We start from the raw sequence: 12,443 nt of genomic DNA, 5'->3' as shown, positions 1-12,443 counted from the left end.
TATAGGTAGGGCAAAGTTTCAAATGTTTCTTTTATTATCTCACTGTTCATCACTGTCTGTTGTACATATGATTTTCCATGAGGCCCTCTTTCTCTGTTCTCCAGAAATACTTGAGCAGCAGTCTAATGGAGTGGTACATTACTGACTGTTGTTGGCACAGCAAGCCATGCCTAATGACACTAGCATAATTCACTTCACCTTTCAAAGAACCCTAACATCTCTGCCCTGACCAATCTTCTTCAGCCTCAACTGTAGTTCCAGGAGGTTTTGTAAAAGAGGCTGAGTGTGTTTTTCATGGTGCTCCCATTTTTGGAATGGGGCTTGGATGTTTTTCTTTCTCTGATCATGCACCATTTCAGAATCTAACCTCAGTTTAAAATGTATTAATATGTGAAGTGTCTGCCTTCTGTGGTCACTTCTGCCTGAGGAAGTCATTAAATTCCATGCTATTAACAAGCAAATATCAAAATTATGTTGTATGTTCCTTCTACTGTCTGTAGTTTGGCTGAGACTTGAAAGAAGCTCTAAGTCAAACTGCAGATATCAGGAAAACAGCACTGATTAACCCAGCTCTACCTGAACATACATTTGTCACTGTGTCTAGTAAATCAAATGTTCATTCTTATCTTGTATTTTTTACTTATTGATATTATTTCACATATTAGGTTCAAGTCTGTTTATGAACAGTGCATCTTGAAATGCTAATTAAATTGCATAGCCTTATAAAATAACACCCACATATATATTTGAATACCCATCTGATGAAGTTGCTCTCCAATAACTGCTATTATTGCTTCAAGATTACTCTGCACATCATGTTTACAGACACGACTATATATTTTCTAAAACATTGGGGTTACATTTGAGTAGTCTATAAAGAGGAGAGCTGCTTGAAAGTTTTTTTTTTTTTTTTTTTTTTTTTTTTCTTTTGGTTTTCGTGAGATGTTCAGATTTTCAGATGCAGTTGTGCATCAGGGTGAATCTTCACAATGCAGGTGTGACGAATCAGCTTTCTATAGCTGATCCTAGATCAGCCTTCCCACCCCTACATGTGATTTTCCAGCATTCTCAGTTGCAGTTCAGAGCCCAATCCATACTAACTGTATGAGCCAGTTTTCCACCCACAGGCATGGAGAAGAGAGGCACACAGGGCTGCTTAATGCTGCCTGGCGTCCTGCAGCCTCTGTGCTGTTCAAACCTCTGCCACAGGCTGTCTCTCTCTCTCTCTGTGTGTGTGTGTGCACGCATACATGCGTGCATGCATGCACATGTGTGCTGATGATCATAATAATGTGTTAAAGGGGAGGTGTGTGTGGATGCTGGGAGAAATAAAACAGCTTAGCCCTGTTTGTTTTTCCTCTGTAATGGGGAATCATCAGTGTGCGCTTCTTGCTGCCAAGGCACATCAAATTCAGTCACCAACATCTGTTCCTCTGCAAAGTCATCATTTATGGTACTTTACAAGCATGGAACTACGGAGGTCCTATTTGCATAGCACCCTGCTGTGAGAGCTGCCGCATTAAGGGAGAAAGAGAATGTCCACCAGCAGCTCACATCAGACTGCTGAGACAGATAGAGGGAGAGAGAAATGCTAATGCTGGGGGGCGGGGCTATGGGGAAAGTTAGCATCTGTTATATCAGCAATGTATTAATGAAAATAAAAGTTGCTAAACGAATACATACACAAATATGAAAGTGGCACAATTCTTAATTGTTAAGAATCATAATTTCATCTTTGTGTTTTATTTAATATAAAATATTTGTGTGTTAGTTAATTATGGTTTGTTTTTAACTCGTGTTTGAATTTAATTCACCAGGCAATGTCTATGTTCACGGAGCTTATTCGGGAGAACTTCAGAAACAGCAAGCTGAAGCAATGCCTTCTGCCACCACTAGGGGAGCTACTCTATCTCGTTGCAACTCAGGTGAATCTAATCAAAATAACTGGAGTATTTGCACAGACGGATATTGAACTTGGGATACTAATTTTTTTTTTTTGTCAGCCTTGAAAACTGATACAAACCCTTTATTCATGTTGTTTCCTGATTTACTCATTTTAGTACAAGCTCCTCAGTCTATAGCTCCTCAGCCACTTATAGTTTGTTCTTCCTTCATTCATATTTTATATAAAGGTGTCTTCTGAAAATTGGAAGCTTAGGAAATACGTGCAGGTAACATGATATATTTGATGATCAGTACATGAAATAAAAGATAGATCAGGCTTTGACTTTACATTACATTAACCTTTTGTTCACTGCTTATTGCATATTAAAAAATCTATTTTCAAAATAGATCAAACACTTGTTTCAAGCAAAATACTCAACCTTTCTAATCAGCTTATTTTGAAGACCTAAGTGTGTCGAACCACTGACTGTTTAATACAGCACTCGTTAGAACCTGTGTAAAACTACTTTTTTTTCTTTTCCCCTCCATCACTCACTGTAGTTCCTTACTTTAAATACCAAAATATGTCAGATAGCGTGACATTACATTTTTAGTGCTGCTGTATGATTTATTAAGCTAGTCTGTATTACCTTTCATGAAACAAGTAGCGCTACAGTTTCAGACACTATGTCTAGTGGGCTTTTTTTCAGACAGGTAAGAATTCCTTTTTGACACGAAAACCTAATGTACATGATATTTGAATACTGTATATCTTTTCAGCTGCCAGTGTCACAAAGTGCACTGCACACACAGCACTTATCGATGTCATCAGCGCTTAGAGCTGAGAAGCTCAGGGACTCTTCATTGTCCTAGATGGTTTAAATTAATTACTTATTCTCTTACTTTTCTGTTAAGGTGGTGAGACTTTGAATAACAGTAACAGATGCCTCAATATGTATATTGGAAATCATTCTTTAAAGGTTCTCAAGACTGATGGGTGGGCACCTGAACACAGATCCGCTCAAGTAAACTTGTGGGAATGTGAACATGAGATGATGAGTGCATAAATCAACAATACAGGTTTTCTAGACTAATTGTGGGTTGCATGCAATCATTTATTGTGATTTTTTTTAAAATAAATTACCAATTTATATAGATTTACATCTTAAAAATACTTTTGACTGAAGAATTCATATTTCTTGTAAATGTCCATTAATGGAATTCAATAACTGCCCCTAGACTTCCACAGTAAATGTGGTGTTGAATTTTTTGTTCTGGGAAATGTGTCAAATTATTGCTCATGGTAAATTAAGCTAGTTTACAGATGCCGGAGATGGAGAATAGGTTGGAAAACATTGGAATATTTTTACTGGAATACATTACATAAAATTCATCAGGTGGTCACACTTGCATGTCTGAAACTGGAAATTATGCAAATTCGTGGGCTATTAATTTTCTTGTTAGATTTTTGTGAACATTAATAGACAGTAAGAAATTCTTGCCTTCGTTTAGTGATGAAGCAGGCTTACTCTATGTAGGCCAAATGTGATATAACAATACTCCAGTGTTAAACCTAAAAAAGCATTTTTATTCTGCATTCAGAATAATTTAAAAATAATTTTAGAGTATTTAATCTTAAATGCTCAATTTTAGAGTTGAAGCAATGCAAAGATTATGCCCTGTAAAATGTATTTTTTGGCTCATTTGTAACTCGAAAACCAAGCACCTGACAGAAACTTGAATCTTAAAACCATTTTGAACTACTTTGACTGTTAATAAAATACTATTTTTTGAGATTTAATACGGGAATTCCTCTTTAATGAAACCATACAAATATTGAATGTACTTGAATGAATGCTACCTGCTTAAGGCTTTTCCTAATAATTGTTGATTATAAAGTTGTGGGAGTATAAGTAATTATTCTCCTTGATTCCATGACATTTTTTATACACTTTATCATATATTTATGAAAAAACAGACCTTGCCTGGCATGAAGAGGCTGTATTTACATGTAGGCAGTGTGGTTTGCAGTGGTTTATGCCGAGTTCCTCTCCTGTTTTATAGCATCTACATCTAGTCTGTATCTCTTACCTGTACCAGAACTGGCAGTGCGAAGCCACAGAGTTATTTGTGAATACATCGGTTTATTTTGACCAGTTATGATAGTTGCAGCTTTACACCCTCCTTAATTGTTCCCCCAATGATATGAGTTGCTCTTCTCTCTCCCGCTTAAACTCACTTTCTCTCCCACCCTCCCCCCTTCCCTGCAGGAGGAGAAGAAAGAGCACCCAGGAGGATTGTGGGTCGTTCCTGCTGCCGCCTACACCGTGTTAATGAGGTGCCTTCGGGAAGGGGTAAGACTGCTGTGCTGTCCTCAACTTGCTGTGTGTGTGCGCACGTGTATGTGTGGTGGGGTTTTTTTTTGGGGGGGGGGGCATCTGCGTGATAATGAATCCTCTGCAGCCCCTACAGGCATTGTTTGCTAGCCGCAAGTCAAGGGCGCATGGCAGACTCAAGTCGTCAGTCAGTGCTGTCATACACACACATGCGTGCACACAACACACCTGCAGCAGAATTTTCCAGAAACGCTTCTCCTCATCACCATAGCAGTAGTTAAGACAGCCTGCACTGTTTAATGGTGGAACCCTTTGTAGTTCTGCTTCAGCAGGGCAGCTGCATTTCTCCTGCTTTCCTGCCCTGCCTGCACAGATCATGTAACAGTGCTCAATGTGTACTGCCCCATCTCTTACTCGTTTACACACACACACACACACACACACACACACACACACACATACACACTCACTTTCTCTCTCTCTCACACACACACACACTTTCTGCCTGTCTCCATCCCCTTTGACTCTCTTTCTCTGTGTCCATTTTTCTCTCCTTCTGTCAGTATCTTTGTATGTCTACACTGTTGCTGGTCTCCCATGAGTTTCTGTGGATATTACAGATTGGGTGATTATTGGATTATTGGCAAGGAAGGGCAGAGACAGCCGCTAAAGCTTGTGCATCTTATGAGGGGGGAACTGGCAAGGAATCATATTAGTAAAACTTACTGAAATGTTTCACTATGGGTTAAAACTGTGGTGAGGTTTTTTCCTCAGTTCACAAATTTCTCATCTTTTGATTGATGTGCTGCAGCACTGGCTCACCAGTTGCCAGTTTCAGACTGGTGCACTGCCAATAATTGGCAAAAGTTGCGCCCTCTAGGACATTGTGAAAGTGCCCACATTTGGCCCTCTGCTGACTTGTGTAATCTGTAATTGAAGTTGAGTTGCACTGTGAAGATGTTACTAAATGTATAGTATAAACAAAATTACGTTCTCATTACACTTCCACACATTCTTTATATAAAAGTTTAAACAATTAATTGCTTAACCCGTTAGCTGATGAAGCCTTCAGAGAAATCCTCCAACAAAGCATGTTCCTCACATTTTCCATTCAGGATCCATCTATATGTGTAACACATAACCAGCCTTAACATATAACCCTGTTAGTTTTCTCAAGCTGAAATGTTTTTCGAGGCTTTTGCATATAGCCATTCAAATACTTTGCTTGGCACTTTATTTTAGTGTTACCTCTCCTGTTTGGCATCAGCATGCGTGGATGAGGTGCAGGGGAGGCGCCCTGCTTAATAAGGGGACTTGTTGACTGCGAAGCTAGCACACTGTAATGAGAAGGCAAGCCGTTGAGAGCGCTGGCAGAATGTGCACCTCTGTACACTGCGCCCTAACACCTAAGATAGCAACTGCTTCTGCTCTTAGACGAGAGACCGAAGGCATACTTACATTCTGGGACATATGGCTGATAAGCAAGTCTGGGTCCCTGCATTAATAGGCTCAGTAATCATGGAGAAAAACACATTTTCACCAGTCTTTGTGCTCTCTGTATTTCTTTCTTTCACAGAAAGTCTCATTCTATCTATCTATCTCTATCTATTTAGCTATCTATCTAGCTAGCTAGCTAGCTATCTATCTCTGTGTCTGTGTATAAACAATGTTTTGGACAGAGGTCCTTCATATGAAAGACCTCTGCCGAAAGGTTCTGTTTCTCTGGAAACTGTACTTTTGCTACCATTATGAATATCTCGACAAACCTTACATATATAAATAAATGTAGGCGGTTTGTATATATGCTTGTGTATATGTGAGGGGAAATGGAGAGAAATTTTACATGTGTGAGACAAGCTGTCTCAAAGGCCTATATACACAGTCTATTTTGTATGTCTGGAAATGTTTGTTTATGTGCATTGTGCATATTTTGTGTATTTGCTATGAGGCTGATATTTGCAGTAATTGTAATGCCTGACAGTGCTGAACCATTGGGCCCTGGCCTAGCTCAGGAAATAAGAAATCAAGGTTTTAGAGAGCGATGGATAAAGAGAGTGACGGAAGGAGGGAGGTGGAAAGAGTGGGAGTGGTGTGCAGTAGAAGGGTATGGGGATGGGGGCTGGAACATATATGAGAGAGAGATGTGCAAGTGCCCTGGGTTTTATTGGGAAGATATGGGGGGGAAAGGTTGCTTAATCCATAGTAAGAATGGATGAATTCAGTCACAGGGAGAGTACTATGCAGACTTCCACTCCAGACTGAAGCTGAAGAAGAGGTCAGGGGAAGTTGAGGTGGGCGTGTGTGGGTGGGCGGATTGGGTTTTGTGTGTGTTTGTGGGTGGGTGTCTGAGTGTTTGTGCATGCGTGCGTACATGTGTTTTCTGCACAGATGATGAAAGGTCTATATGCACTCATCCCTTAAGTGGCATGTATTAGAGCCCTAGGCTGAAACTGGGCATCACAGTATTCTTCCATTAAATATTTATAACACACGCTCACACAGACAGTACACATATTCCATCCCCTCCTATTAGTCCTCCACCATAATCCCCCTCCATACACCCTGCTGACCCTGCTATGACTCTATATAATTATCAGTTCTGGGCTGGTTAGACCACTATATCTGTGCCTCTCATCTGCTACACTCTCTATGCCATGAGACATCTCACTCTATGGCATGAACCTTGCATGTTTAGTGAAGAGACACTACTAAATCAGTCATGAGCATGCCATGCAATATGCATAGCTTTAGGGCTTTTGATTCAGGAACAGACACTTCTGATTGCAAGACCTTCACTCACTGAGTTACTGCAACCTCTGGTTGAAAGTGTAGTACATTTCGTGTTTTTCTAATTTATTTCTTACTATTATTAATTTCTTATATACTAGTTACCTATACTAAACATTTCATTGAGTTTGTTTATTTTGTTAGTGACTTTTTTTTCTCCAAAACAGTACAGCCAGAATGAACATATGCCAGCCCATGTCTCTGAGAGGCTTTTGAGTGTGATGTTCTGAAGCCACATTAGTGCTAATGAAAGTGTTTTTGGCTGTCTGATAGGCTGTGAGGGAGGATTAATGGAATTGAGAGAGAAGGGCAGATGAAACACTGAGAGCAATGTAATGAAAGCACTGGCTGGCAGGACTGATTTACATAGTTCTTTATTCAGGGCCAGGTGTGGACACAATTACAACCCCTAGTACCCCCACCCTTTCCCTCTCCTTCTCGACACCCAACACACACACACACATTTATGTGCATTCTACAGAGAAACGCTATAGTGACTTTACAGGCCATGCATGATCTCTCTCTCTCTCTCTCTCTCGCCACACACACACACACACACACACACACACACACACACACAAACAAACTGGCATGAGACCTACTTAGCTACTGCTGTATCGCCAACACCCCGATTTCCCAAACATTTTCCTTAATCTACATGTTGAATTAACCCACTCCCATGCCTTTACTGTCCTGGCATATTCAGCGTTGCTTCCAAACATGTTACTTGGACCTCTCAAACTTTGTGATGTTGCGCAGAGTAAAAATAACTTTGAATTAATGACTTCTCCATTCAGCTGTCAGTGCATTGTTGATTGTGTTATCATTAAATGCTAAGGGTGTTCTTAAGAAAAATGCAGAAGAGATTCAGATAATAAGTGTTTTGCAGTTCAGCATTATAAATCTTCTACTCAGCTAATGTGAGCTGTGTTTAATGCTCAATATGATTCGTATTCGTATACATCAATTTAGCTTGATGTATATTTGACCTTCAGCTGTGGATCAGCTGTCTGTGTGGATGCTGATTCTGCAGATATGAATTTGGAGAAAGTACATAATTCTGGTAAAGTTTGGCTTGAATATGGCCCCAGGGCTAGAGTGAAGCTGGAGAGCTGAGTAGCAGTGTGTGTGTGTGTGTGTGTGTGTGTGTGTGTGTGTGTGTGTGTGTGTGTGTGTGTGTGTGTGTGTGTGTGTGTGTGTGTGTGTGTGTGTGTGTGTGTGTGTGTGTGTAAGAGAGAGAGAAAGGAAGTATTCTAGGGAATATCCAGCCTCACCTTTTCTTTCTTAACCTGTGTAGCCCCAAACTCTCTGTGGGTTTTGGATGTTGACTCATGGGAAAGGTGCTGTGTAAGGGTGTAAGTAAACGTATAGACCACTCTACGGCTGTATGGAGCTCAAGTCAGGCTGGATCATCATGTGTAGTTGGGCACAAGACTTTGTGAGTGGCTTTTAACTTTTGGCTTGCCTCATATTCCCCTGTATTTATCTGCATTGTTTAGGGTTTTATAATAGCAAGTATCTCAAATTAGCAATCCTTCTCTTGGTTCCATTTGCATTTTGTGCCCTAATCAATGATTATATGACCATAAGGGAGTCAGTTATCTAGCAGTCCTCCTACCCAGTAATGTCAGTCTTGAGGCACTGAGGCAAGGTCACAGGCAGGGCTCTTTGTCTGTGCTAAGGTGGGGGCTGGGACATGGATCTGTGTTGGAAGCTGTAAAGCATGCACTCTCCATTGGTCTGGTCAGACTATAGAAATCTCTGTAACATCAGTGAGAGGGTGCTTAAAGCCGATCACGCAGGCCGCCGTGGAAATGCGCTTACAGTAACAATGTGGGGAAAAAGCTGGACCTGCCTTACATTCAGAATACATTTTGTTATGGAAGAACCTCAGGTTGTAGAGTGGTGATTTATTTTCTCTAGGTTCCACTTTTTCTGAAAAGGCTGCTGTACCAAGAAAAAAAGTGCCTGCTCCACATCCTTCTTCCTAACTTGCCCTCCAGCAGGCTGTCAATCATTTACCCTGTCCTCCTCCTCAGCTCCTACTCCGAACCACCACCCTAAACTCTCCCGTGAAACACTGAGACGACCAGAGTTAAACCAGAGACTCTGGACGCAGTGTTCTTAGACTTTAACGCATTAGTATTGCATTTGTGTGTTATACTATACATGTGTGTCTTCAAGATATAGTGTCTGTTAGGGGTATTTTTTCATGAATTGAGCTGAAGCTGTTCTTTCTACTGAGGGAAGGGTTTGCCAGTGTTATTGCAGTGAAAATATGGCTATTGCATTGGTATAGTGCACAGAATAACTGCCTCAAAGATATGTCCACTCGGCTTTTGGTATTTTCCTCATTCTGCGTGCCAGCTGCTTGTTGAATTCTGTTAAATGTTTAATTTCCACTTGCTTCAACTGTAGAAAGATATGCTCAAGGACAGGGGGCTTAGAGACAAAAATACCCAAATGAGTTTGTATGTGTTGGCCTTCACTTTGCTTGGAAAAGGTTGTTTTTGGCATGAAAATTCAGTAAAATGTATTCACTGAGAAGTGCTGTCTGTTGAGGGAGAATATTCCCATGATGTAATTGTATGAAATCAGGAAACCACTATATGTGCTTCTTTTATATTTCTTATTACAATAGACAGTTATGAAATCCTTCTTATTTGAATGCAATACTTAACATTCAGTTTCATTTTTAAAAAATGAACTTGTTATGAAATAGAATGGATTTGAAATTGTTCAAAAAGTAATACTCCTTTAAATCATAATTCTTCATGATTTATTTAGCATTTTCTAAATCAACACCTTCTAAATGTTCTGCTTTGTAATGTGAACAGTGGTTTATGATAAGGGCTGTGGTAGACAACTAAAGTCTATTATACTAAAGCTTTTCCTGTTAGAGTTTTCAGGCATTTTAGACTTAAAGAATCGGACTTAACAGTAATATTTTAAATATACTGTATGATTATACCCTCTGTGCAGGAAGAGCTGGTGGTGAACCATATGGCAGCAAAGATCATAGAGAATGTCTGCAGCAGAGAGAGTCAGTGTGCTCAGGGCTTTATCACAGCAGAGGTGGGACCTGCTCTCTGGTACCTGTTCACACACTCCACCGTTGATGCAGTTAGGGTCAGCGCTATGTCAGTAAGTAACACACCTGGGCTACTCTCAGACCATACCAATGAGCCATTTTATGGAGTATGCTTGTTTAAGTTCTTGAGGTTAATGACTGACATCCATCATTGTCCAGGTTGATTAATCAGTGTGGTACTGTTTCTCCCTTACCCAAGGCTCTGTGCAGAATAACCCGTCACTCAACAGGAGCATTTCAGAGTGTAATTGACAAAGTTGGACTGCCCAGCATCCTCAGCTGCTTGGTGTCGGGCATAAGCCGTGTACAGCAGCATATGCTCACCATGTTCGCTGCCATGCTGACCTCCGGGGCACACTTACACAGGCTAGTGCAGGACAGGGTATGTACACACACACACACCACACACATACATTGAAAATTAAATGTATATTAATTATTCTCAGTATTTCACCTATCTCTTCTGAAAGTTTAATAATCTCACATGATGCTAAAATATCACTCGGAAAATTAAGAGACCTTCAACTTTTAATTATCTGTGTTATAAAATTAATGTGCTTACAGATTAAGAACAATTTATATAAACTAGAGTTGACAGAACTATACACATGAATGTCTGCCCCACTGTCTGCCCCAGTGGTTAAATATCCCAGCTTTGGCTTGTGACAAGTGAAATGTTTAATGAGCAATTTCATCAGTATGGATACTACCTTTGAAACTGTTTTTGAAACAGTTCTTAAATTCTTGCATTCAGATAAAACAACTCAAATTTTAAGATCATAGTAGTAGCAATTCTCCCTCATTTTGCCAGACTGTTGGAGAATATCAATTTGTCTTCTTAGTTTGTCATGAGGTATGTTTACTTTCTTTCTTATATTTTTATTTTTATATACTTGTCTGCAGTGTTCTGGTATACAAGGGCATGTAGGAGAGAAGAGTGATAACAGGAATTTTATACTGCACACAGGCAGTAAACTGAAAAGCTTCAACATTAACATCTTAGAAAATTTAAGAAACTTTAAAATGTTTTTTTTTAAGATAGAAACACAATTAGAAACAAAAAACCCATTTTTAGAACATCTTTTTAAGAACTGAGACAACTGTAATGCATTCAGTTATTAGAAGTTATGTATTGTATTTGTGAAATGTTACATTTGTATAATTGCAAAGTTTTGTTTGCTGATTTGGATTTTTCAAATCTTCCAATACTAGGTTCAGGTGATAATCCCATGTCACTAGAACATACTTTACTATGGCAGTGTATTTAAATGTAGTGGAAAAGGTTGGTGGTTTTAAGTATAGGTTGATTTTAGGTTTAGAATCTCATAAAGAAAAATGCTTACAACTTTTTTTTTTTTTTACTATTTTTTAACTCTCTGCTTACTACTTTTTTCTTCACTCACTGGATGAACTGAAATTTACACTTGATAAATATCTTTGTGGTATGATGGCTGCAATTAAGAAAAAGTCTATATTCCTTGTGCATTTATTTATTTGTGTTAATTAGTCAGCACACATCTAGTGTTAGATATTGACTATAAATATCTATGTGGCTCCATTTACATGTAACCATTCACTAATATTTTTGTGTATTGACACAGAAAAAGGAGTTTTTTGACTGAGAGCATGGGTATTTGAACTCCTGTGGTTGCCCTGCAGTGTATAGCAGAGTATCCCAAGCCAATCTAGTACTAAGTACTAAGATCTCACACAATTATACAGAATTCCACAGTGTATCTCTGACAATAAAATGGCTAATTTTGATGTTGTATAATATGCATTTTTTAAATCATGGAATGACCCAAAAGAGGTATTCTTACAGTGCTGAGAATGTGGGAAGCTGTCTTGCTTTGTTCATGGTCTTGGCACCATTTTACAATATTGATTAATTTAATTTTTTTAGCATTGTTAACTTTTTTTTTGTCAATTTAACAGAAGACTGCAATAGAAATAAGCCCCATGACACTGCTGTTTATCAGTCAGAGGGGGTTGGGGGGGGGGGGGTAAATCAGTAGAGTCTTGTGAGCCACTCTCTCCCTCACCTCCTCTGACAGCTAATTGGCCATTAGTGCTGACACTGCAGCTGCTTGGCCATCTTGGGAGATGAATGCCGTCCACCACAGCAAGATGCAGATATGAATGAACTGTAAAATCTGTCTTATATGTGTATCTTCTCTCTCCGTCTCTATCCTCCTTATTCAGAAATACCTCATCTTGTCAACTTTTTACCTTACTTATAGTACTTTTGGGAATTAAACATGATGGCTACAATTTGTTGCTCAATTGACCACATTTTCTCAAAGATTTCTTAAAATAATTAATGTTATAAATTCCTCTGGTTTTAA

General features: G+C 39.3%; 1 protein-coding gene across 3 annotated transcripts in view; it reads left to right on the top strand.

Moving 5' to 3' along the window:
• Positions 1-12,443, top strand: part of ulk4 (unc-51 like kinase 4) — a 93,011-nt gene that overhangs the window by 13,165 nt on the left and 67,403 nt on the right. For all 3 annotated transcript variants that reach the window (XM_027023227.2, XM_027023228.2, XM_035530930.1), the window contains exons 18-21: positions 1,818-1,925; positions 4,155-4,238; positions 9,990-10,151; positions 10,298-10,480. In XM_027023227.2, the coding sequence (XP_026879028.2) occupies positions 1,818-1,925; positions 4,155-4,238; positions 9,990-10,151; positions 10,298-10,480 (537 nt within the window). The remainder of the gene's footprint in view (positions 1-1,817; positions 1,926-4,154; positions 4,239-9,989; positions 10,152-10,297; positions 10,481-12,443) is intronic.

The sequence above is a fragment of the Electrophorus electricus genome, chromosome 10 (genome assembly GCF_013358815.1).
Source record: "Electrophorus electricus isolate fEleEle1 chromosome 10, fEleEle1.pri, whole genome shotgun sequence".
Classification (NCBI taxonomy): Eukaryota; Metazoa; Chordata; class Actinopteri; order Gymnotiformes; family Gymnotidae; genus Electrophorus; species Electrophorus electricus.
This window is presented reverse-complemented; position numbering and strand designations above follow the sequence as displayed.